The 25,809-nt window shown below is 42.8% G+C and overlaps 3 protein-coding genes across 7 annotated transcripts; 2 read left to right on the top strand and 1 right to left on the bottom strand.

Moving 5' to 3' along the window:
- Positions 1-9,052: 9,052 nt before the first annotated feature.
- MRPL32 (mitochondrial ribosomal protein L32) lies at positions 9,053-11,881 on the bottom strand. Its single transcript, XM_039715224.1, has 3 exons — positions 11,717-11,881; positions 10,176-10,345; positions 9,053-9,665 (listed from the first exon to the last, which is right to left on the bottom strand). The coding sequence occupies exons 1-3, from the start codon at positions 11,838-11,840 to the stop codon at positions 9,411-9,413; spliced, it is 549 nt and encodes a 182-aa protein (XP_039571158.1). The 5' UTR covers positions 11,841-11,881; the 3' UTR covers positions 9,053-9,410.
- Positions 11,882-12,100: 219 nt separating this feature from the next.
- On the top strand, positions 12,101-18,203 carry PSMA2 (proteasome 20S subunit alpha 2). The gene is made up of 8 exons (XM_039715129.1): positions 12,101-12,232; positions 13,971-14,047; positions 14,587-14,719; positions 15,086-15,208; positions 15,551-15,632; positions 16,673-16,746; positions 17,191-17,248; positions 17,330-18,203. Exons 1-8 carry the CDS (start codon positions 12,192-12,194, stop codon positions 17,444-17,446), a joined length of 705 nt encoding a protein of 234 aa, XP_039571063.1. The 5' UTR covers positions 12,101-12,191; the 3' UTR covers positions 17,447-18,203.
- Positions 18,204-21,116: 2,913 nt separating this feature from the next.
- On the top strand, positions 21,117-25,579 carry CUNH7orf25 (chromosome unknown C7orf25 homolog). 5 transcript variants are annotated; one of them, XM_039715112.1, is made up of 2 exons: positions 21,117-21,268; positions 23,275-25,579. In XM_039715112.1, the coding sequence occupies exon 2, from the start codon at positions 23,291-23,293 to the stop codon at positions 24,557-24,559; it is 1,269 nt and encodes a 422-aa protein (XP_039571046.1). In that variant the 5' UTR covers positions 21,117-21,268; positions 23,275-23,290; the 3' UTR covers positions 24,560-25,579. The 5 variants fall into 5 exon arrangements, with proteins under 5 accessions (XP_039571046.1, XP_039571048.1, XP_039571049.1 ...); XM_039715114.1 differs by lacking the exon at positions 21,117-21,268 and adding an exon at positions 21,392-21,409; XM_039715115.1 differs by lacking the exon at positions 21,117-21,268 and adding an exon at positions 21,422-21,443.
- Positions 25,580-25,809: the final 230 nt, after the last annotated feature.

The following is a 25,809-nucleotide window of genomic DNA, read 5'->3' as shown; positions in this document are numbered from 1 at the left end:
TACCAAAGTGATGTATGAGGGTGTGGTATTTGCTCAGCACCCCTCTCTGCAGGGCCACACACAGGAGCACTTTGCAGTTACTCCGTTGCATTTCTTGCAGCAGCTGCTGTTGTACTCCTCCTATTACACACACAGACACTGGATACCTCTTACTTCTACATTACTTGCCAATGACCTTCTTGGGCTTTAACCTTTCCACCGTTCCTTTACCATAGTAACTCTGTGGTGATCTGCTCTGCGCTGCACAAAAATACCTGACAAATATTCATCTGGAGCAGAGAAATTGAAATGTGTGAGCATTCTCCCAAACTTCTAGAAGATAACATTCTTTGTTCACAAATGACCTTATCCAAAGAACTGTGGCAGACCTGGACCCTTGGGCTCAAGTAGTATATCATGAAGGGTGTTGGAAACGGATAGGCTTAATTTTTATTTCGTTGACTTCCATTTTAAAAATTGAAAATTTAAAAATAAAGATTTCATTATTTCATTAATTGACTTTATAACCAACAAGTTCATGTTTTATAGCACACCTCTCAATCACTTGGAATTACAATTTAATGTAAAAGGACTGCTATGGGAAGCAATGGCTTCTTGAAGATCAAGATATCATTAATCCTGTTTAAGAGAGAGACGAGTATGTAAGATAGCTATAATTGGACAGACTCCTGATGTTATTCAAAACACTTTAGATGCTCTACTTGATCTGACTATGACTGGGTAGGGACTGTCAAAAGATGACAAAACCCATTATATTTAGAACAAACCTTTCATATAGGACTGGCCTGTCAATTTTGAGCCTGAAGCTATTCAGTATAGCCCCTTGAAAACCTTTATTCTTTGTATTTAATAGTAATCCCAGATTACAAAATGAAATATATATCTTGCCAACAGCCTGTTCAAAATCCTTAGTTCCACTGGGAGAATGTGCTCTAGAGCTATGGCACAATGGAAAATGGAGCTGTAAGCCCCATTGACAGACAAGCTGATGAGCTGTGTGATGGGGCTGGGAATAGAAACAGCTTTAGTATATCTTGGGAATGGATGTAAAAGCTGGCAGCCCCATAAGTAGGAGCTCATTGTTCTTCCTGACACACACTGCATTTGTGGTGCCTTTTCCTCTTGCACCTTGGTGAGCTGATTCCAAATTTACAACACATAAAGTGTTATTCTACTTTACAACCAGGACATGTCAGACAAGAGCCTGTATCCTTTGAAGAAATGAAAGGGAACAGTCAGATACCTGTGTGTTTGGATAAGTATATCCCAATTTTTCAAAATCTTAGGATTAGTTTAAAAGGTAGAACATGCTAGAAAATTATAAGCTAGAGCTGGATTTCTGCTGAGTGCTTTTCCAAATCTTTGCTTCTTCATTTTCAACCCACCATCTTAGAACCAGGTAATTTTCTTTATTAAAAAAAAAAAAAGAAAATTGGCAGCCCCATAAGTAGGAGCTCATTGTCCTTCCTACACCATTGACACATGCTGCATTTGTGGTGCCTTTTCCTCCTGCGCCTTGGCGAGCTGATTCCAAATTTACAACACATAAAGTGTTATTCTACTTTACAACCAGGACATGTCAGACAAGAACCTGTACCCTCTGAAGCCCTTTGAAGTAACAAAAGGGAACAGTCAGATACATGTGTGTTTGGATAAGTATATCTCAATTTTTCAAAATCTTAGGATTTAGTTTAAAAGGTAGAACATGCTAAAAAATTATAAGCTAGAGCTGGATTTCTGCTGAGTGCTTTTCCAAATCTTTGCTTCTTCATTTTCAACCCACCATCTTAGAACCAGGTAATTTTCTTTATTAAAAAAAAAAAAAGAAAAAAAATAATCACAGGATTCAGCAGTGGTGCTCCAGAGAACTCCCTGACATATTTCTTTATGTGGACTCCATAAACCCTTTGTTTTGGGTCTTCTGCTCCAGTTTCAGGTTTTCTTTTCATAGATTTATCCAACACCTTAAATATGAAATGAATCCTATAAACTTTCTTCTAAGTATGTATATTGTCCTCAACTACTGAGGAAAATACAGGAACTGAAACTGAAATATAGGATGTTTGAAAGAAATCGACTAATTAGACTCAATTTACTACATTCATCAAAGGCAATTTTAGTTTTCAGCCATAAATGTTTGGTGCCCAGCAGTATTTTCCCAGGTATATGCTCTGCATTAAATATATATATATATATATATATATACACACACACACATCCATGTACCCACATTTCAGTACATTGGACCAAATTCTCCCTTGAATTATAGACCACTGACTTCAACAGAATCTTCTAGGAATATACATAAGAGTATGCAAAAATTAGATCCATCACCGCTACATAGTCTACTTTCTTCACATTCATGGATTTTCCTTCCATTTGGGCTCATTCTTAAGTCTTTGGCAGGTTAAGAGTGAGGTAAATTTGGTAATTTGGAAACATCTCATATTTATTGATCCACAATGCAGTCATGTGATGTGAAAGAAGGAATTTTTTTAATATCTTATTTAAACATTATTTCACAGTTTCTAAAAACACAGGAACCTTTATCACCCCTGTACTTCTAAAACATTTCAAACCTTTGATGGGGCACAAAATCTTCTATTCCATTCTGAGCAACTAATATTTTTTTTAAACACCATACTAGTTCCTTTTCTTTCCAGTTTCTGTCTGCTGTTTACAAATAGATCCTTATGGCTCTATGAATTCAAGACAATAATAACTTTAAATTCACTGGAATGCCATCAGACCTATTATTTTTGGGACTTTCTAGCTGCATAAATTAAATGTCAACTATCTGAATATACAGGCATAGAAAGATATAGTCACTGTTTTCTACAGGCATAGAAAACAACATGTTTCGGTAGACATTAATTCTTCTTTACTAAGGCAAAACCGCAATTCCAAATAATTCACCCAGCAAAGAAGTGCATAAATGTAAACAAAAGCCAGAACATTATTTCTCCATATAGATTGAATTAGATCTAGTTGGAACAATTAATTATAATATGTTGATTTATTTTTCATAACTATTATTGTATTTTTCTTCATATTTATCATATTCAGTCTTTCCGCAGAAGTTCTGCTTATACAGGTGAAAATTCTTGGAATCTGTTTCCTATCGTACTTGAGAACTCGGGCTTTGTTTCACACCTGCCCGAAACCTGCACTGCCACCTAGTGCTTTGAAGGAGGGTATTTTACATCAAATGCCAGCACAGGATGTTCAACAGAATAGATGTTTCTATACAGAAACATTTTATTAACATTTTCTCACTAAGTGGGTGATTAAGAAGGAACATGTTTTATCAGCCTCTAAAGATATCGTAATTGATCACTGTCAGAGATCACCTCTATGCCTGCAGATCTTAGTTATACACAAAATTGTTTAGCAACCTGCATCTTTGTATTTTAGGATATTACATCATCTTTACGAATATTTTAAAAATGCAAAATAAATTAAATTTTAAATAAAATCCTTATAGAAGAAAAATGTAATAAAATATCACATCTATTTAATAATAAGAAATTTTTAGACAAAAAAGTCTATTTTAATTTCTAGGAGGTTCACAAAGAATCAAAATTAAATTACTGGTGCATAAAATTTTTGTTTGCAAATGGTTTCTAAAACACAGCATTTGAAACAAACAGCTTGCCTCTTGTTAATTTTAATTTACACTGTTTCCAAAAGTGTGTTTCTATATTAGCACTATTACAATTTTTATTTTTATAAAATTACTTTTTAAACAGGGCTTATTTCAAGTAACAGACCAGGCTACACGTTTTAGAGGAATTTTTATTTTTCACAATTTTATTTGAAGGTAATGGAGCTTGGCATTGGCAGAGTTAACAAGACAAAGCAATGAAAGTGAGCTTTGCTCTTCTTTTGAAGGAAAAGTCATTCAAACAAGACTGCTCTGACTCTCACTGAAGATAACTTCTTCTATGGAAAATTAACTTGTACAACATCAATTACATATACAAATCTTCAATATTTATCAGTTGGTTCTAATTTTTCTTGTAGATACCATGAATACCAAATTATTTTCCCCTCACACTACTCAGAAACAACTATGAAACATTGTCAAGCATCTTCTCTTGTCTGGATTGCATAAACGCAGAACCAACATAAATTGTATGGCTATGAGATGAATCACAGAATGGTTGGGGTTGGAAAAGACCTCTGGAGACCATCTAGTTCAAACCTCCTGTTAAAGCAGAGAGCAGTTTATGCATTGGTAAGATCCCCACAGTTGTCTTTTCTCAAGGCTGAACTGGCCCGGCTCCCTCAGCCTGTCCTCCAGTCCCTTAATAATCTTTGTTGAACAAGACTGGACCCCTGCTGACCCCTGGCTGCTAGGTACACTGCTAGGCCTCCAGCTGGACTCTGTGGTGATGATCCCACTTTGGGATCTGCTATTCAGCCAGTTCTGACCTATGGAAATGTCGTGGAAGACAGTGTCAAAAGCCTTGAAGCCACAGTAGACATTATCCATTGCTCTTCCTTCATTTCCCCATCCAGTCATTCCTTCATACAAGGATGGCTGGCCAAGCATGATTTCCCCTTGGTGGATCCATGTTGACTACTTGTCATAACCTTCTTTTTTGTCTGCACACATGGAGATGACAACCAGGCTGTTCCATCACCTTTCCAGGGATTGAGGTTAACTGGCTCGTAGTTCCCTGGATCCTGTCCTCCTTCTTGTTCTTTTTGAAGTTCGAGTTCTCATGTACCTCTCCATTATTTTACAAATAACCCTCAGCACTTGAGGGTGAAACCCATCAAGGCCCATGGATTTGTGGGTGTTAAGTTTGCCTTGGCACCCACAAGTCTGCAGAAAAGATTTTGTGTCGAGGAGTGTCAGATTAGCATCTGATACTCCTCAACACAAAATCTTTTCTCCAGACTTTTTTGCTTGCGTAGAGAGTCAGAGATTACTGAGGGCTACCTTAGCAGTAAAGACACTTCGTTTTTTTCTGGAAGGTATTGAGAGCCTTCTCTGGATCCTTTGTTGCCACCAGCAGTGAGCCCATGTTTTCCCAAATTTTTCTGTTGCTACTGATGTACTGGAGGGAGCACCCGTTGTTGTCCTTGATATCCCTTGTCAGATTTCATTCCAGACAGACCTTAGCCTTCTAGATCTCATTCCTGTATACTCTGAAAACATTTCTGTATCCTTCCCAAGTGCCCAAGAACCCTGCCCCTTTTTTCACAAGCTTCCATAAACTTCCTAGTTCTCTTTATATTTTGTCAGAAGCTTCTTGCTCATCTACACAGGTATCTTGCCCCTTTGCTTGATTTCTTACCTGTAAGAATTCACTGATCTTGATCTTGATCTTGGAGGAAGTGATGCTTATCCAGCTTTTTTCCTACAGAACTGTCAAATATTAATATTTAAAAAACAACTGAGAGCAATTGACAAGGTATAATTTGTCCTATATGTGGACCAATCAAAGGCCCCTCACCTCTCTGTAAAATACACTGCCCTGTGGGAAAGGCATGTGTGTATCTGCCTTACTGCTCGGCTAATCTCACCTCTAATGTGTCAGTCTCATCCCATGCAGCTCTGTCAAAAGTTAGCTTTCCACTCCACATCCTGCTGGACACCTTTTATTGGCTTCACTTCTGAACAAAAGACAGACACGACTGGACTAAATCCTGTTTGGACAAATCAAAAGGACTTTCGTTGTTTGCTTAGGTGTTGTCAACTGAATGGCACCAATTTACAATTGTCAGTTTCATTATGCCCTTACTTTGTGGCATTACTGTGGAGAAAATGTAGTATCTCCACTAACATCTGTTACTACCAGTTATGCTTCAAAGCATGGGATCCAGAGCAAGGAAAGCAAAAGTGAAATATTCTAGCACACACCAGCCCACTCCTTAAGCAGGCATAAGGAGTTCAGCCAACTACAAATGAAGTCTATTGTGTAGTGTAGTCCTGTGTCCTCCACTTTTATATTCCTACAGTCTGCCACTTTTCTGACCCTGACAGAAGATCCCTTTGGGGAGATCCCCACCCGAAAACCCCATGACAGGTAGAAAGCCAGGGAACAGTTCTAAGCATAGCTCCCTGAACCAGGAAGTGAAGGAGTACATACACTCAAGTGTCAAGGAAATAGAGGGACAACCCAGACACAGGTAGTGCTCTGCTCAAGGGAGCAGTCCCTTTGGTGGCAGCAAAAAATGATGAAAGGAATAGGAGAGCCCACCTTATCAACAAGTGGCTCAAGGGATGGTGTCATCAGCAGAATTTTGGGTTCTTTGATCATGGGGCAACTTTCATGACACCTGGCCAGCTGAAACTGGATGGGCTCCATCTCTCCATTAGGGGCAAGAAGGATTTTAGCTCATTAACTGGTGGAACTCATTGAGAGGGATTTAAACTAAATTTGAAGGGGAAAGGGGATGCAGCTGGTCTCTCTGGAAGCAGGCCCAAGGGTGGTAAATCTGAGATAGGGGTGAAATCAGTAGCCCAGCTGAAGTGCACATATACTAGTGCATGCAGTATGGGTGACAAACAAGAAAAGCTGGAAGCCACGGTGCAACAGCAGAACCATGATGTAATTGCCATCACAGAAAAGTGGTGGGATGACTCACATAGTTGGAGCACTGCACTGGATGGCTACAAGCTCTTCAGAAGAGACAGGAAAGGGAGAAGAGGTGGAGGGGTGGCCCTTTATATTAATGAGGTTTTTGATGCCACAGGTATTGAAACTTATGGAGTTGAATGCCTATAGGTAAGAATTAAGGGGAAGGCCAACAAGGCTGATACCCTACTGAGAGTCTGTTATCATCCACCCAGCCAGGAAGAGGAGGTGGACAACTTATTCTATGAGCAGCTGGAGAATATTTCAGGATCACCAGCCCTTGTTCTCGTAGGTGACTTCAACCTACCAGACATCTGCTGGGTACTTAATACAGCAGAACAGAGGCAGTCCAGGAAATTTTTAGAGTGTATGGAAGACAACTTTTTGTTGCAGATGGTGGGTGAGCCCAGCAGGGGAGGGACTATGTTAGACCTGCTGTTTTAAATCGAGATGGGTTGGTGGGAGATGTGGTTGGAGGCTGCTTGGGGCAGAGTGATCATGAAATTATAGAGTTCTTGATATTTGGTGAAATGAGGGGGAACATCAATTAAGACTTTTACATTGGACTTCTGGAGGGCAGACTTTGGCCTGTTTAGGAGACTTACTCAGAGAGTTCCTTGGGAAGCAGCCTTTAAAAACAAAGGAGTTCAGGAAAGGTGGGTGTACTTCAAAGCAGAGATCTTGAGGGCACGGGAACAGACTGTCCCTGTGTGCCGAAAGACAAGACAGACAATGAGGCAAATGTCCAGCCTGGATAGGCAATGAGGTTTTGAAGGAATTTAGGAATAAAAGGAGGATGTATCATCTTCGGAAGGAGGGTCAGGTCTCTCAGGAAGTAGTTAAGGGAGTTGCTAGGGCATGTAGGAAAAAAATTAGAGAGGCCAAAGCTCAGTTCAAACTTAATTTGGTGAGTTCTGTAAAGGATAACAAAAATGTTTTTACAAATATATTAACAGCACAAGGAAGCGTAAGACCAACTTTTGCTCTCTACTGGATGCAGGAGAGAACTCAGTAACTGCAGATGAGGAGAATGCAGAAGTGCTTAATGCCTTCTTTGCCTCAGTCTGTTGCAGTAAGGTAGAAAAATTATAAAAGAGAGGCCTCATAAAATCAGGCCTGCTCTGTTAAATGGATCGCTGGCCTTGTCAAGCTAACACTTTCCCATGTGAAAGCAATCCTGGTGTGAGCAGCTCATTAACATAACAATCTATTCATGGGTGAAAAACAACTAAACATTAAATCTGCATAACATTAAATCTATCCCATGAGAACCAGTGAAGAAAATATGTAAACAATTAAAGAGTAGAGAAATTTGATGGACAAGTAAAATACCTTTTACTAACCAATAAAGTAATTAGCAAGAAAGCTACTAACCAAATGGAGTTGCACGAGGTCTGTAAAACTGTATAAAAATTGAATTATGTGAATAAAGAATGGGCTTTTTCCACCCTGAAGAAAATGGAGTTTATTAAATGTTATTAAATGTGATTTATTCTGCTCTTTAGAGGGAAGACGGCTTGTCCTCAGGACAGCTGTCCTCCTGGGTTGGCAGATGGTGTCAGGGAGCAGAATGGTCCCTGTGTTGTCCAGGAGGAGGCAGTCAGAGAACTGCTGAGCCACTTGGATGTTCATAAATCTCTGGGACCAGATGGGATTCATCCCAGGGTGACGAGGGAACTGGCAGATGAGCTTGTGAAACCGTTCTCCATCGTTTACCAAGTCCTGGCTCACTGGTGAGGTTCCAGATGACTGGAAAATGGCTAATGTGACACCCATTCACAAAAAAAGGTAGGAAGGAGGATCCTGCTAATTCTAGGCCAGTTAGCCTGACCTCAGTACCTGGTACATTAATGGAGCAGTTTATACCGAGTGTCATCATGCAGCACTTACAGGATGGCCAGGGTATCAGACCCAGCCAGCATGGGCTTAGGAGGTTGTGTTTGACCAGCCTGATCTCCTTTTATGACCAAGTGACCTGCCTAGTGGATGGGGTCGTTCATTAGTAAATCTGTGGATGACACTAAGCTGGGAGTGTGTGTCAGTCTCTTGGAAGGTAGGAGGGCTCTACAGAGAGACCTGGAACAGTTGGATGAATGGGTAGAGTCCAAGAAGATGAAATTTAATAAGTCCAAGTGCCGAGTCCTGCATTTTGGCCACAATGACCCCCTGGGGAACAGGCTTTCCACATCCCTTTAAGATAGAATTATTTTGTATACTGACAACAGCAAGGAATACTCAACCTTCATCCAGTGCAGAAAAAAATGCAAATACTGTGTGGCAACCACTATTTTGCTCAAACCTAGGACTATCACAAATTATCTCAAACAGCAACAATGAAGAGAGATCCACACAAAGGAAATAACCAAATAACTGCATATTTCCTTGAAAATATCCTTTGTTTCTGATCAATATCACTTTTAAACATTTTTCTCCCTCCAAAAGAGCAGAGCCAAAACCAGAAAGCAAATTTCCCTGGGACACTTAACAAACTTTATTGTACATCTGTGAATTTAAAAGCTGTTATTTACAAAACCAGCATAGAACATTAGCATACAAGTTGTTCAGAGTATGGTATGCAGATATCCAAATCCAAGGCAGATCCTGATTTCTCTCTTGACTGCTGTGATGTATCACTGAGAAGCATTTCCCACTGCATGCTGGAGAAACAACATCTGACTGGAAAATCATGACACAAAATTCAAGCGGGCTTCCCAAAAGTTCAGAGGAGCTGTTTTTCTCGTTCACTCAGTGGGAACATTCTTGAAAATCATGAATTCTCTTCCTGCAGCAACTGTTTTGGCTACCATTAATTCTACAGCATCAATTTTGAACAAACCAAGATGGACGCTTCCTGGCTCTTTCAATGATCCGCTTTCCTTCATCTTTTTCTGTGGGTTTTTCTCCTTCATAAAGGACAACAGTCTCTACAGTTGGAGCATTAAATGGTTCTCCTTCTTTCTTGTATATTTCCATCCGTATCAGTCGAGTTTCTTCTTTGACCTTTGCGTAACAATAGCCACAAAGGACGTGTTTCTGCTTCAAGTTTCCACATTCAGGACAAACATCTATATTCCTCTGAAATGACAGTGGAAAACAGGAAATTTTGTAATTTCAACAGCAACAACAACAAAAAAGAAACAGGGAACTACTACAAATAAAAATGTTAAATTAGAGAAATTCACCTACCATTTAAAAATGTATTCTTCTACAAACTTTTCTGTAATGTGTTGCTGCGTCAAATGCTTACTACTAAGAATGACCTCTAAATTCAGTGTCTAAATCATTATCCTAATTATGTCTGGAAGACTAAAGACCAATGGACTCAATTAGATGCACAGAAATGTAGGCTTTTCCATTTACATTATCTGTTCAGCCAAAATTCACATTCTGTTGGCTTGCACTTCAAGTGTCACTGTTTGTTTAACCTCAGACTTCTGCCACACATGAATTACAAAGGATTTACAAAGGATTTTAAAGATGATAGCATCTTTTAAGCTCATTGATTTATAAACAAACTCCAGAGAGCTTTTGCAGTCAGTCCTTCCCTCTGCAATGGCTGTCCAAAGGCAGGGCTTTGCTGCTTACCTTTATTTCTATGAGCTTGCTGGGATGCCTCCGCCTGCAGCGGTTCACCTCGATGGTGCGCCGCTGCTTGGGCGCCGCCATCCACACCACGCTCTCCAGCACGCTCGGTGCCTCAGCATCACTGATCCCTTGTGGAACAAGAGCCGGACCTTGCACAGCTAGTGCTGGTCCTGCAGGAGAAAGGAAAAGAGGGGGGTGATTGTCCCACTCTGCTCTGTACTGGTGCAGCCTCCCACTGAATACTGTGCTCGGTTTTGGGCACCAAAACATCAGAAGGATATAAAGCTCTTACAGAGCATTCAAAGGAAGGCCATGAGGACAGTGAAGGGCCTGGAGGGGAAGCCATACAAGAAGCAGCTGAGGTTATTTCATCTGTTCAGCCTGGAGGAGACACCAAATTCTACAACCTCTGCATGAGGGGAAAGAGAGGGGGAGGAACTGATGTCTTCTCTGTGGCGACAGGACTAAAGGGCATGGCATGAAGCTGAGTCAAGGGAGGTTTAGGTCAGACATTTGGAAAAAGTTCTTCCCCCAGAAGGTGTCTGGGCACTGGAACAGGCTCCCCAGGGAAGTGGTCACAGCTCCAAGCCTGACAGAGTTCAGGAAGCATTTGGACAACGCTCTTGGGCACATGGTGTGACTCTTGGGGCTGTCCTGTGCAGGGCTGAGTTGGACTTGATGATTCTTGTGTGCCCCTTCCAGCTCAGGAAAAGAGGGGGGTGATTGTCCCACTCTGCTCTGTACTGGTGCAGCCTCCCACTGAATACTGTGCTCAGTTTTGGGCACCAAAACATCAGAAGGATATAAAGCTCTTACAGAGCATTCAAAGGAGGGCCATGAGGACGGTGAAGGGCCTGGAGGGGAAGCCACACAAGAAGCAGCTGAGGATATTTCATCTGTTCAGCCTGGAGGAGACATCACATTCTACAACCTCTGCATGAGGGGAAAGAGAGGGGGAGGAACTGATGTCTTCTCTGTGGCGACAGGACTAAAGGGCATGGCATGAAGCTGAGTCAAGGGAGGTTTAGGTCAGACATTTGGAAAAAGTTCTTCCCCCAGAAGGTGTCTGGGCACTGGAACAGGCTCCCCAGGGACGTGGTCACAGCTCCAAGCCTGACAGAGTTCAGGAAGCATTTGGACAACGCTCTTGGGCACATGGTGTGACTCTTGGGGCTGTCCTGTGCAGGGCTGAGTTGGACTTGATGATTCTTGTGTGCCCCTTCCAGCTCAGAATAATCTGTAATCTGAAATTCCTTACAGCCAAGCCCCATTTACGTGCGGTCGAGGAAACCCCACACGAAGCAGGGCCAGAGCGGCGCCCCCGCCCCGCTCCCTCACTAACCCCAGCGCCCTCCCTGCCTCCCTCCGCCCTTCAGAAGTTAAACCAGTCCTCAGCCCCGACGTCGCCCTCTCACAAAATCACAGAACCGATGGCGTTGGAAGGGAACTCTAAGATTATCTACGCCAAACCCTTCCCAAAGCAGGTGACACAGGAACGCGTCCAGTTCCTTCAGCTGGGCGGAGAAGAGCCCGGAACCTACCCCAGGGCGGGCTCCGGCCCCCGAAGACACCCGGCCCGAGGCCGCGCTCCAGCCGTCCCCAGCAGCGCTGCAGCAGGGCGCGAAGCCGCGGCAGCGGAGAGCGGACCAGGACCAGCACCGCCATAGCCCCACACGGCCCCGCCGAGCCCTCGCGGGAGACGACGCTGTTCCTGAGCCTTCTGGGAAACCGAGTGTCCCCATCCTATCACGACATTGCAAGAAGACAGCAGTAGGACTCCAAGTCCCAGCAGTACTCTCGCTACCAGGAGGGCGGAGTGCTATAGGGCGGATGGAGGACTCAAACTCCCAGCATGCCTCACGGCGCGCCTCGCCGCCAACCGCATCCCGGCACTCTCGGGCAGAGGCCACCCCCCGCCAATCAGCGCGCTCGCTGTGCTTTCGCGCTGGGAGCGGCGAGCGGCGTCCGCGCCTGCGCCGAGAAGCCGGCGCGGGGAGCGCAGGGGCTGGTGCCAAAATGGCGGAGCGCGGCTACAGCTTCTCCCTCACCACCTTCAGGTGCCGGGGCAGGGGCGGCTGTGGGCTCGTAGGCGCAGGCGGGCGGGATGACGGGACAGCGGGAGAACGGCGCGCAGCCTGAGTGGAGCGGCCTGCCGGCGAGGCGGGACCGAGAGGGCGCTTTGCAGAGTCATTGGGCCTGCGAGCGCTGGGGGGCACCGGGGGCTCGACCTGCACAGGAGTGACGGGCGTGGGGAGAGCGGCGGGGGTCGGGGCCCGAGGGGGACACGCAGCTGCCCAAAGGCTTCCTGAGGGGCAGCGGGGAGGGCCCTGGGTCCCCCTGGGGTCTGTCGCTGACCTCGGGCCCCGGTGCGGGCGCCGCTTGTGTCTCCTCGTTGCTGTGAGACAGAGCTGCTGTAGGACCGCGTTAAGGACTGCCTGGACGCTGGCCGTGCCTTACAGCGAGTGCCTGGCTTAGCAAGCTCGGGATCACCACACACACAGTATAGGCTGGGGAATAATTCTGTGATTCTGAGCTAACTGGAAGTACGTGATGACAGTGAGCTGTGGTGTCCTGAGAGCTTGCTTCAGATGTGGGAATGAGTGAAGCAGATGAATTTTAAAATAGTTTGTGTTCCTTCCTGCTGTGCTTGGCAGTGGCTGCTCTCCTTGCACTTGGTGTTGTGCACAGCCTGCATGAGGAATGATGGCCTGCACAGAGTGAATATGCTATTGGAGCGGGGTCTGCTGGGGTGTTGCTCTAACACCTAGACTGAAGATTAATTCAGAGTAAAGGAAATTACCTTCCATTCATTTTTTGAAACTATTAAGGTATTCAGACATATGTTGCATATAGAAAAAAAACAAAACTGGACAAAAGAACCTTTATGCTGCTCGTGGGAAGGTGTCCTCTTAATCTCAGTGGAGAGCCATGCTGTGTAATTGCAAAAGGGATTGCTAAAGGCTTGCTGCAGATGAGCAAACGAACCAGTTGGTAACCTAAAATGATGAAAAGAATGGTCTTAATGGATGGGAGCAGCCTAACATGCTTGCTCTGCTCAAGTAGATTGAATTGTTTATAAGCTTTCAGAAATTATTTCCTAAGGGAATCACAAACTGTTTGTATTTAACAGAAGCACTGTGTGCTTGGAGTGATTGTTCTGATTGTTATAGTTTGCAGTGGGAAAGCCAGAATGACGACTTTGTCACCCTTACACCTTGTTTCCTCAGTGCATAAGTGACTATACTGATTGATTATTCCTTGCTTTGTTTTCTTCGTCTAAGCACTGAGTTACATAATATCCCATTTTACTTGTGCAACTATTAAAGCAGCAGTGTCTGAAATACAGCCTAGAGAACAGATCCACTTGGAAAATCACTTGTGCACTCTCTTATCCAGTGAGTGGCTGTCTCTGGTGTTCTTCTTACTGGGGATGGAGAATGGACCCCTCCACCTCTCTCCTTCTGAATAAGTTACTTTGTAACTTATTTTGCTTGACACCTATAGCTCCATTTGGATGATTCCACATCCCTTACCAGAATAAGGTGGATCATTAAAACAAAATGCAGGATTGCTGGGAACAGAATAGGAGTCGTTGCTGTCTTGTGCCATTGACCTTGTGTGCTTGTCAGTCAAAAAGCAGAGCTGTGTTTTACTGGTTCCTTTCAGCAGTGAACATCAGTGTCTTGAAAGCTTTTGGAAACCACACATACAGTGTAATTTCAATACAAAGTCACGATACTCCCTGAAGATTTTTCCTACTGAGTGGAAAAATTTATTTTGCATCTTCCTTTCTAGTCCTTCTGGAAAGCTTGTTCAGATTGAATATGCTTTGGCTGCAGTAGCTGCAGGAGCTCCATCAGTTGGCATTAAAGGTATGTCCTGACAATACTGAAGGATTTGGGATTTTGTCTATTTTTTGGGAGAACTAAACCAGTTTGGATCATGTTCGTACTAGGTCTTTTGTATTGGATCGTTCTTTGTCTTTCTCTCTGTTACATATTTTGTTACTCTTTCAGTGGATTTTCACATGTTTTAATAAGTTTTATGCTTCCTGGGGTTCTTTTTTGGGTGATTTTGGAGACACTCAGCTGGTAGATGTTTGGTTTTGGGGGTTTTTTGAGTGTTCCTGTCCATATATATAGAAATAACACACACAACAAAAGCTAGTTAGATTGCTCAATTATTAATGTTCTACAGACTCTTCAGAATGGGATTATGAGAGCTGTTTGGTTATTTAAAAAAAGAAACAACGTGTTGGGTGTGTTCATCAAAGTATCTGTCTTTGACCTGATTGTAAGCTTGAACAGCTTTTAAAAAGAAAGGAAGACATTTTTTACAGTTTAATAAGCTCATTCTCTGTTTTGACTGCTAATTTTAGTTTAATTTTTAAATATTTTTTGTTCGTTTCCAGCTGCAAATGGAGTGGTGTTGGCAACTGAGAAGAAGCAGAAGTCCATTCTGTACGATGAAAGGAGCGTCCACAAAGTAGAACCAATTACCAAACATATAGGTTTAGTGTACAGTGGTATGGGTCCAGATTACAGGTATTAAAACATTCTGTTTGAGCACCGTTTAGATGCATATTCATACAAGAACTTTAAGTAACAGATAGCAATTAGCTGTTTCTTTCTAAGTGTATGTCATAATAGTATATTGCACTGTAAATGACATTCACTTGAAATTTTTCTTAATACATTCATTAACTTGTCAAATAAATAAAAAATGGAAGCAGTGTAATTCAACTTTAAATATTTCAGCAATTACTTGGTTGATAAAGATAACTGAGCATAGTCTTGTGGTCTTACATTGATGTTATGCCAAATGTACAATTCCTGAATAGATATTTATTATTATGAGTTTTCCGTTCTAGTTGGAATTTTTCTGACATAGTACTTTTTCTTTGTTTTCAGAGTACTTGTGCACAGAGCTCGGAAGCTGGCCCAACAGTATTACTTGGTTTATCATGAGCCCATTCCAACAGCTCAGCTAGTACAGAGAATTGCCTCTGTGATGCAGGAGTACACACAGTCTGGGTATGTGCTGGGATTGCAGAGCTGCTTGGAAAGATTGTGGTATTTAAATGTAATGAGTAAGAGCTACCCAGTGATTGGGGGTTTTGTGGAAAAGGCAGTTTTTCAGTGGAGAATGTGCACAGAAAGTGTACCAATGGGAGGAGCACTGATTTGCAGTGGGTGAGAATGGTCTCCATATCTTGCACACAGACACGTCAGCCAAGGCAGGACACTTTCGGTTTTGTTCTGTTGGTTGACTCGTCCTCATTACAGCCTTGGTCTGGGGAGAAGGTAAACATGTCCAGAATAATTAGTCACCTTTGACTTTCACTGGATAATTCATTACGTTTTGTTTGCCTGTAGTGGTGTTCGTCCCTTTGGTGTATCACTGCTAATATGTGGCTGGAATGAAGGGCGGCCGTATTTATTTCAGTCGGATCCATCTGTAAGTATCTTACACTTGTACGTTCTGCTGCTCTGACAAAACATGTGAAACTTTGCATGTGCTCATGAAGTACTTTCTGTGATGAGAACAATAATACACAGCTAGAGTGAAAGATAACTTCAGAAGTTGTTTCAGTAGGTGCTAGGAGCAAGCCTGCATCATTCTGTGCCTACATGTTCTTGTGCTGCTTTGAGAAATAGCAGCTGTTTCTGAGTGAGGTCATCCCTTTTCACACCTTCCCACCTAGGTGATAGTGCCAGCAAAAATGGCATTTTGTAACAGCTACTAGGAAAAAATAAATTGACTGTTTATACTGCTCAAACTGGATGGAAGTTAAGCCAAAACCTGTAGCATTGTGGTATTTAATGACAGTGGTCAATTTAAGTGAGATTTTTAGCTGGGTTTGCACTGCACTTCTGAAAAACTACCCTTGGATGCACGTATGATGTGTGTGGCTTCAGATGAAAAAATAAGGTCATTGATTATAGTGCTTATTGCAGCTTCTGGTGGTTTGAATTATCTGATGCTTCAGTGTAAAAAGCAAAATGCAGATGCCTTATTTAAGGCAGTTTGATGGAGGCAAAGAACGGCTCATGGGAATAGAAGCAAATGTTGGTAGTAGTGAACATAAATCAGATGGCTGATTTGCAACAAGTCACTTATATTACTTTACTTTATCTTCAAAAAGAAGAATATGTGGGGTGAGCGTCAGTAAGGAGTTGAGTGCACACTTTCTCAAAGGCAAACAAACTATTTCTGGTTAAGGAATCCCAAATGAAAACTATGCTAATGACTTACTAAATGCATCTTTCAAAGTAGCAGGTGGATGAAAATAGGTGGGGTGCAATACACATCTTGTACAGTTTCACAGCATATGTTCCTGTATAAAATTAGTCTCAATGATCAAAATTGTCTCCTGTAGTCTCAGAACACTCAGTATCTTACTAACTGCTGCTGTATTTTTTTACCAAGTAATTGAATACATAGTGTTTCACTAAGTTACACAAAACAATTCAATTAATAAATTTCTGCTTTTACAGGGAGCTTATTTTGCCTGGAAAGCAACAGCAATGGGAAAAAATTACGTCAATGGGAAAACATTTCTTGAGAAAAGGTAATGTATTTGATACTTCTCTGAAAGAACACTGTGTTTTGTTCAGGTTCCATATAAAATAGACAGATTTTTAAAAAAATGTACACTTTTTAAATTCCAAAAACAAAGTTTTAAAATTCTTAAGGTGTGATGCTTCTAGTGTACTTGTTTATAAGTGCACAGGAAGTTTAATTTATTTAAACTCCATCTTCTGTGTTTATGTAGAGTTACTTGAGTGCACTAAACATTACATTTGCAGCAATGTTATCTACATTGTGTCAGTAGGAAAAGTAGGGATTTTTTTTTAACAAATAATAACTTTGACCATTAATGCCACTATGCTTACAAATAAAATTTGTATGAGAAACAGATTTTAGTAGTTTTTGGGATTTTAGAGACTCCAGGATTATTAAAATCTGTAAAGGGTTTTGTCTTATGCTGAAATAAATGCGTGTCTGTTTACAGATACAATGAAGATTTGGAGCTTGAAGATGCCATTCATACTGCTATCTTAACACTAAAGGTTAGCAAACTATTTAAGAAAGAAGCTTCTTGTGTCTTTACTGATATGGTTCACTGAACTGTGGTTTTTTTTTTTTGATAGGAGAGCTTTGAAGGGCAAATGACAGAAGACAACATTGAAGTTGGCATCTGTAATGAAGCTGGTTTTAGGAGGCTCACTCCAACTGAGGTTAAGGACTACTTGGCTGCAATAGCCTAGTAGAAACCAAGCTAGACTGTGGTTCACACAAAGGTCTTTTTAATTTTGGCTACTTAAATGTTTTTCTTTGCAGTTTTTGCATACTTATTTCTACATGGTTTGTCTGAGAGATTTTTTAAACATCATGGGTGCAAATACAACGGTCCTTGATATTGTAATACATGGAATCTTGTTAAAGAGAATTCTTTCCCTTGATACACAATACTGTACAAACTGTAAAGTTATAGTGACAGCTTGAAAAAGGCTAAAGAATAAAATCAGAGGCCATTGTTTTGGGGGAAGGTGTCTGTGTGTCTTTTCAATCCTAGCCTGTTTATCTACATAAAACTTAGATTTCAGCATCCTTATTGCTGAGGAAGCAGTTTTTCATATACAGCCATGATGAACTTAATGTTCAGCCTTCTTTTAAAAAAATTAAATGTTGAGTGATAATTTTTTCACTTTGGAATATTGTTTAAATGTTAATTAACCTCCAGAAATAGTTTTATGGGATGCACAACATCATGTACTTTCACAAAAGGGCAGGAAAGTATTCCATTTGAGACGTGTACTGTGATCTGATTGAGTCACTCTGCTTTTGACCGTCCTGGTCTTTGTGTCCTAAGAACTTGTTTTACTTGAGTTATTTTCTTGGCCCTTGAAATTGCACCTTTTCAATCTTGAAATATTGTTAGGAAAAGTAGAAACAGTAACTCTTACTGAAAACTAAATGCATTTATCACTATCAATAAAAATCAATGGGATTTACAAAACAGAATGTGAGAGTATGTAATGTAATTACTTTATCCCTTGAATCGTGCTAAAGTATTTTCCAACGTGCAAGATAATTCTGAAGATGTAATGAAAGGAACATTTAATTTGTGCATTTTTATAGATATTGAGTGGATATATCAATATGTTTGTTACATGTGTAGAGTCATTCAAGTCATAAAAACCTATAATTTACCACAAAAGAAATGGGATAAATACACTTTTTTTAACATAAATAATCTGGTCTGCAGCTATTTAAGTTACTGTTTTCAGATTTTTAAAGCAATCTGATTGTTAAAACATTGATAATGAACTCGGAGCAGCAGCTGAATCAGTCTGCTTGTCCGTAAGGCCAAGGATGTAGGGGAGCAGCCTGGCAGGTCCCTCATCAGCCAGCCATAACTAGTGAAGAAAATACAGAATACCAGTAGAAATAGTGTATAAGCTGGTTGACCTGTGTTTTCCAATGTCTGTCTTCTGATGGTTTTTGTTATCATCAGGTGAATAAGAATTTCTGAAGCATGCCAGAAATGAATTTTTATTTCCTAATGTCAGAAATAAAAGCTCTGTCCAAATGGTTCATTAAGAGTTCTGCCAGATCACTTTTTGAGTATTCTAGTCTGAAAACCAGGCCATACTCCGATTCTTATTCTAGAGAAAATAAATCTATTCAGATCTGAAACTGAAAGCTTTATATTGCTGCATCTTTGATGTAGAATATTTATGCACACTTAGTTTTTTTTTAATACTGTATAAATATTCAAGAGTTTTCTGCATGCAAAAATATGGGCAGGTACTTCAGAAGTTGACTGCAGTGGTTTAGTTGTCCCTGCTAATAGAAACAGTTGATGAGCAAAGAACATCCTATGAAAGGTAGTTGAAACCAAAGCAAGTTTCAAACCACAGTAAGTTGCTCCTTGTTTTGTGTTAAACGATATGAATAGGTCTCTGGTCTGCTGCCAGTGGTTTTCACTTCGATAAGCCAAGCTGGTGACTGTTTTTGCACCATTAAGAACAGTCCCAGAGCTCCCTGGTAATACTTAAACCCTGCAGAGAATCAGAATTCATGGCATTTGGTGTAATTTGGAAACAATATGCATACTATTTTGAATTCAGGCTTTATTTAGAGTATTAGATAATTTCCTTATGGTAGTCAGACCTTGATACTATGCTGCTCTGGTGGGGAAAGTGGTGTAGTTTAAGTGCAGGGTTCTTTTTTTAACTGCATGTCTAGAATAGTAGATAAATTTTATCTGCTATTTAAAGGGAAATCTTTAAACTCCAGAGAACTAACGTGTTTTTCCATTTAAAATCTAAGGAAATAGTATTTTTAACTTGAAGATGTATTTCTTAAAATAATTTCAGGAGTGAGTGATACTAGTGCAGTGGACTGCCAAATTATATGGTGATTGTGGTAATTTTCAAGAAGTGCACCCTTTAGTTACATGAGATTAGCTTTTTTTAAAATATTTTGTAGAAACTGCATAAAGGGGTCAAGGTGCAATAAGACAGACAAACATTGTTCCTCTGTGAGAAATGACAAATTACAGGCTTGATTACTTCAGCTTACTATGAATTATAACTTTGTGTCATTTAACTTGTTCCTACTAATGCAGTCATCTGAAAGAAGAAGAGACACTCGTCGCTTGCAGCATGTAATGTTGATTTGCTTATCCTGGAAGAAGATCTGCTCCCAAGGTCCTCAGGACAGTGTGACACCTATGAGAACTGGACTTCATTTAACAAGTGGGATCGGGATCTGAGAACAGTGACTTCATTTAATGAAGTTACTACTTTAAGTCACAGAATCACAGAATGACATCTGGTCCTACCTCCTTGTTCAAGCAGAATCATCTTAGAGCAGAGGGCACAGGATTGTGTCTAGATGGTTCCTGAATAGCTCCAGTGAGGGAGACTACCACTTCTCCAGGCAGACTGTTCCAGTGTGCCATCACCCACAGTAAAAGGCATACAGGTGCAGTAAGCCCCTTACAACTTGCTTTGGCTTACTATTGCTTTCCAGATCTTGTGAAATCATTCAGACAAGTAGAGATCATCTCTCCCTGCAAGAACTGGCACTCAGAAGCCAAGTCTCTCCCACACTGTAAGGGAGTATTGCTGTATGGAGAGGAGTGGGACCATAGCCATGTCTGCTGCATGGAGGCAGGCAGCAACTTGGGGCAGATATTGGGGACACTTGCTCACGTATTCACAGAATGGTTTAGTACAGTCCATTTGTGTTCTCCAAATGTAACAGACCCAACGTGCACAGATCCACCATGCATGGAGCCTGGGCTCTTGCTTCTCCAGTGAAGTTAAAAAGTCCAAGGCTAACTTGTCTCTGGCCTGTCCCCATTATTCTATGCTATTGCAGCCTCGCATTGAATATTGTGTGCTGTTCTTGAGCATCAGGCTATAAGAAAGCTACTACAGAGCATCTAAAGAGGGGCAACACAGATGGTGAAGGGCCTTGAGGGGAAGCTGTATGAGGAGCAGTGGAGATCACTTGGTCTGTTCAGCCTGGAGGACACTGAGGGGAGACCTCATTGCAACTGCAACTTTTTCATGAGGGGAAGAGGGTGGGCAGACACTGATCCCTTCTCTGTGGTGACCAGTGGACAGGATCGTGGGACTGATCTAGAGCTGTGTCATAGGAGGTTTAGGTTGGGTATTAGAAAAAAGTTCACACAGAGGGTGGTTGGGCAGTGAAACAAACTCCCCAACACTATGCCAGACACGGTTCAAGAGGTTTTTGGACAATGCTGAGGCACACGGTGTGACTCTTGGGGCTGTCCGGGGCAGGACCAGCAATTGGACGCAACGATCCTTGTGAGTTCGTTCCAACCAAGAATATTCTGAGACAGCGTTTGACCTGAAGTAATGCATTTGGCCCTTGAAGGGTTTTGGCGATAAGCCGCGGGCACGCCGCGGAGCAGCGGCAGGCCGCGCGGGCCGGGGCGGCCGGAGCGAGGCGGGTGGTGCGGCTGTCCCCGCCCGGCGGCCCCGGGGGAGGTGCCGGCTGGGCCGGGCCGCGCCACGCCAGCCCGGGCCGAGGGCTGTGGCCGCCGGGCTGTGAGTACGGGCTGCGGGGACTGGCGAAAGGCGGCGGCTCCGGGGGAGTGAACGGGGCTGCGAGCCCGGAGAGGGGAGGCGGGCCCGAGCAAAGCGCGTCCCGGCAGCGACTGGGGGACGGGGAAAACAGGAGGGACAAGGGTCGGCCTCACGCCGGCCCCGGCGGAGCGGGCGGGTACGGGTGGGCGGAGGGCGAGGCTGGGGGCGGCCGGGGGGCCGAGCCGGGCTGGGGCGAGCGCTGAGGGCGCCGTGCGGCCCGAGATGGCGGCGCGGCCTCCCCGGCGCGGCGAACACGTGATGGCGGAGCGGCGGCAGAGGAGAGGGCCGGGCCGGGCCGCGGGCGGGAGCGGCCGCCGGTGCCGCCGATCCCCGCCCCGGGGAGATCGGGCCCTGGGGCGAAGGCAAGGGACGGTGTGTGACCTTGTGGTTGATAGTGGCGGTACTGCACAGTAGTTGTGCTGAAAAAGTAGTTGCGTGTGTGGTTTTATTGTCACTGCAAGCCTTGATTTATGCTCTGTGTTGAAGCCTGTGTGTGTTTGTGTGTGCGTGTGTGTAGGAATTGTAGCTGCTGTGGGGAGAGGTGCCCAATCACTAATCGAGAGGTTTTCCTCATTGCATTACATTCAAGGATAAGCTTGTGGCGGTGGCAAAGAGTTTGAGGGGGGAAGGCTGATTTTTCTGGCCTCCTGGGACCGTGAAGAGCGTTAGTAAGTCGTCTCGGAAGGCATCAGGATTTTTGGCCATGAAGTAGCAGGTGGAGATGTTGCTCATCCTGGATGGGGACCAGGCCAGTAGCAGTTAATATTTCCATGTTTCCACTTGGACATAGGGCCGGGGAGGCCCACTGTTTGGAGGCAGGCCACTGAGTTGCCCTGCAGAGCCTGTTGTGGCACTTGGCTGTGTCCTGTTTCCTGTTGCTCCTTTTCAGTTGGAGTTTCATTTATCTTGTCCTTTAATACCACTTTACTTCAACATGCAGGTTAGGTAAGAATTACAGTGTTTATACTTGTAGTCAGGAGTAAAAGTTTATTAATTTCACTATTCATAATGGTCCTAAATATGCTATTGTTTGGTATAGTATGAATCCTACATTTTCAAAGACAGCACATATTCAGTAAAAGAATTCCAATCATACTTTATTTAAGGAAGGACTGCTAAAGTAATACAGATGTGAAAAAATAGATTTAGCAGATGCAGGCCAGTAAATCTCTTAGTAGAATTAGAAAACATAGCAACTTTAGCATAGAGGTTCTCCTGGTACTAGAACTATGATTCATAGTCTGTCATGAGGCTGTGTAATAGAAACGTATGATGGTTTAGGTTAGAAGGGACATTAAAGATAATTTAGTTGCAACCCCTCTGCTGTGTGCTGGGACACCTTTTACTGTGGTGCCTTTTACTAGACCAGGTTGCTCCAAGCCCCCTCCAACCTGACCATGACTTTTACCACTTCAGGGATGAGGCATCCACAACTTCTCTGGGCAGCCTGTCCCAGTGCTTCACCACCCTCTGAGGCATTCATGCACTGAGTTGAGCAGTGCAGGTTGAAATCTGCATAGTGGGTAGCTTTTAATATTAACAGTAAGTGTGATGAGAGGGAGAGGCAAGATTTGCTTACGGCATTATCTGGATTTCTGATTTTGCTCTGGATGGCAGCTTTTACAACTGAGCTGTGAGAGTTAAGATGCCTCTAAGTGACTGGCTGAGTGAAGGTCTCTTACATGGCAGGTAGGGGGAAACCACAAGCTTGCAAGGTCTGTGTGTAGACTTAAGTGCTACCTAGCTGAGAACTGGGGTCTTCTGAGGCCGTAGGTTGGATTTCTAAAGGTGAAGGAGAAAAATTGAACTCAACACCAGGACTTTGTGTTGAGGTTCCAGTTCCTTGTGCTTTACAATAGCTTAAGTCTACTGCAAGGCTGGAGTGTATACCATTAGAAAGAACTCTTTTGACGGTTTTTATTCTTGGCCATGCAATAACAATCTTCTCCTTTGTTCTCACTTGACAGGAATAATGTTTCCAACATGTCTGTGCAGTCGCTGCTTTGTGAAAGAATTGCTGTTGCCAAAGACTTGATTAAGAGAGCTGAAGCCCTTTCCAAGTCCCAGAAAAGGAGAATAGAAGGTGGGGCAAAGCTATGTAGCAAACTGAAGGCAGAGCTAAATTTCTTACACAAGGTGGAGGCAGGGAAAGTGGCCATTAAAGAATCCCATCTGCAGAGTACAAACCTTACCCACCTCCAAGCCATTATTCAGTCAGCAGAGAACCTGGAGGATGTTGTCAGTGTCCTCCATGTCTTTGCGTACGAGGACAGGTTTGGAGACAAACAGACGCTGGTGGTAGATGTTGTTGCAAATGGAGGTCACACGTGGGTGAAGGCCATCGGTCGTAAAGCTGAGGCCCTGCATAACATCTGGCTGGGAAGGGGACAGTATGGTGACAAAAGTGTCATTGAGCAGGCAGAAGACTTCCTGCAAGCAAGCCGTCAGCAGCCAGTGGAGTACAGCAATCCCCACATCATCTTTGCATTCTACAATAGCGTGTCCAGTCCTATGGCAGAGAGGCTCAAGGAGATGGGAATATCTGTGAGAGGAGATGTTGTTGCTGTGAACTCACTGGTAGAGCCATCTGCAGAAAATGAGCACCTTGACACCAGTGAATCAGATGAAGAAGGCCCTGAACTCCTGCAGGTGACCAGAGTAGACCGGGAGAATTTAGTGGCCAGCATTGCTTTCCCTACCCAGATCAAAGTAAATGTCTGCAACAGAGTTAATTTGGACATCACTACCTTAATTACCTATGTCTCTGCACTGAGCTATGGTGGCTGCTACTTTGTCTTCAAAGAAAAAGTGCTGACAGAGCAAGCAGCCCAAGAAAGAAGGGAGAGAGTCCTGCCTCAGCTGAAGGAGTTCATGGAGGGAAAAGAGCTCTTTGCCTGTGAATCTGCTGTCAGAGATTTTCAGTCCATCTTGGAAACGCTGGGAGGACCTGGAGAGAAAGAGCGAGCTGCATTGCTTGTTAAAAGAATTAATGTGGTGCCAGATCAGCCCTCGGACCGTGCCTTAGGACTAGTGGCTAGTTCAAAAATCAACAGCCGCTCTTTAGCCATTTTTGGGACAGGAGACACTTTGAAAGCCATCACCATGACTGCAAATAGTGGGTTTGTGAGGGCAGCAGCAAACCAAGGTGTCAGGTTCAGTGTTTTTGTCCATCAGCCACGAGCATTGACAGAAAGCAAAGAATCTTTTGCCACGCCTCTACCAAAGCGCTGCCCATCTGATAATGGAGTGTAACTCATTAAATGAGTTAGTAATGGAAAATACTGCAGGTAGTGCAGCATTTGGAGAAACAAGAGTCATAGCATTACAGTTTTGGTTGTGCATCAACAGTGACAGTAACTAGCAGTGGAAGAGCTCCTCAAGGAATTTGTAATATCTCTACTCCTTCCTTGAGGTTATTTTTTGCCCAGCTGACCATTAATTTATTCACTAAAGTAATAACAAGTCAATGAAAATTTTTAACTGGCTTACAATGTATTAATTGAATCCATCCCCATTAAAAAGTTCAGTTTAAACAAAGTTACTGAGGTCCCCTTGTTATTTTTGTCCTCCTTGCAGAGGTAAAATTTGTCATCTTAGATGAACTTTGGGCTTGACTTCCATGGAACTTAAATCCTTCTTCTATTCCATCTACTCTTGGTTTTGGTTGATTCAGAGGGACCTTGTGCAGAGACCTATGCTTTTTGGGAGTGTGATGTTTCGTGAAGATGTGACTAGTAGCCATGAATAGGAACCAATTTAAGCCTTCCTTGTCTTACTGAAAGCAACCTCTATGTATACCATGGTTAGGCTGAATTGGGCAACAGCTCTAAAATTCCTGGAAAAAATCAGTTGGAGTTTATTTGCATTAATACGTTGTGGCTCTTGGGCTAAACTGGACAGCCAGTGGTAGCACACCAAGGAGGCACATCTGCTTCACTTGTCTTCTAGCCTTTGTCCAAATGCAGTCTTGCTGGTTGTAAAGCCCAACTCAAAGCTTCAGATAACAGAATCCTAAACTGAGCCAGCACCCAGGTAGTTTTTGATATTAGCGTGCTCTTTGCTGAGGACTCATGGTTGAACTGGAAACTGACTTTGTTGCATCTGAATTAGAAGGCCTCAGTGAGGTTCTTTAGTGTTGGAGTGATGGACGAGATTTGCAGGGTATGTTCTTAAGTCCTAGTTGGCTCTGTAGAAGAAAGAAGCCTTTTTGCTGGTGATGTAATTGCTCTTTTTATTCAAAGTGTAGAATAAACAACTATTTCTTCTGCTGTATATTTTTTTCTTTGCCTAGGAGAGATATGCGGTTGTAGGAGTCTTTATTGTGGGTTTTTTTTCAGAATGCAGTAATGACAGCACTTGCTTTTTGGTATTAATTTTCATCAGGTTAGTAGTGGAAAATCTTGAGATGTCAGAGTGAAGCTCTGAGCCCCAAGCTATACATTTTTATCAGGTCAGTGAAAGAGATACCTGCTGAATATTTTATAGTTGTTGTTTAACACAAT

The sequence above is a fragment of the Passer montanus genome, unplaced genomic scaffold (genome assembly GCF_014805655.1).
Source record: "Passer montanus isolate IOZ18808 unplaced genomic scaffold, ASM1480565v1 scaffold32, whole genome shotgun sequence".
Classification (NCBI taxonomy): Eukaryota; Metazoa; Chordata; class Aves; order Passeriformes; family Passeridae; genus Passer; species Passer montanus.
This window is presented reverse-complemented; position numbering and strand designations above follow the sequence as displayed.

Excerpts from the sequence above, each read along its gene's own strand:
- MRPL32 (XM_039715224.1), bottom strand. The coding sequence starts at position 11,840 with ATGGCGGTGCTGGTCCTGGTCCGCTCTCCGCTGCCGCGGCTTCGCGCC. Across the intron at positions 10,346-11,716 it reads GGGCCGGAGCCCGCCCTGGG|GACCAGCACTAGCTGTGCAA; the intron begins GTAGGTTCCGGG and ends TTTCTCCTGCAG. Across the intron at positions 9,666-10,175 it reads GCAAGCTCATAGAAATAAAG|AGGAATATAGATGTTTGTCC; the intron begins GTAAGCAGCAAA and ends CTGTCATTTCAG.
- PSMA2 (XM_039715129.1), top strand. The coding sequence starts at position 12,192 with ATGGCGGAGCGCGGCTACAGCTTCTCCCTCACCACCTTCAG. Across the intron at positions 14,048-14,586 it reads TCCATCAGTTGGCATTAAAG|CTGCAAATGGAGTGGTGTTG; the intron begins GTATGTCCTGAC and ends GTTCGTTTCCAG. Across the intron at positions 15,633-16,672 it reads TATTTCAGTCGGATCCATCT|GGAGCTTATTTTGCCTGGAA; the intron begins GTAAGTATCTTA and ends CTGCTTTTACAG.
- CUNH7orf25 (XM_039715111.1), top strand. The coding sequence starts at position 21,530 with ATGGCGGCGCGGCCTCCCCGGCGCGGCGAACACGTGATGGCGGAGCGG. Across the intron at positions 21,670-23,274 it reads GATCGGGCCCTGGGGCGAAG|GAATAATGTTTCCAACATGT; the intron begins GCAAGGGACGGT and ends CTCACTTGACAG.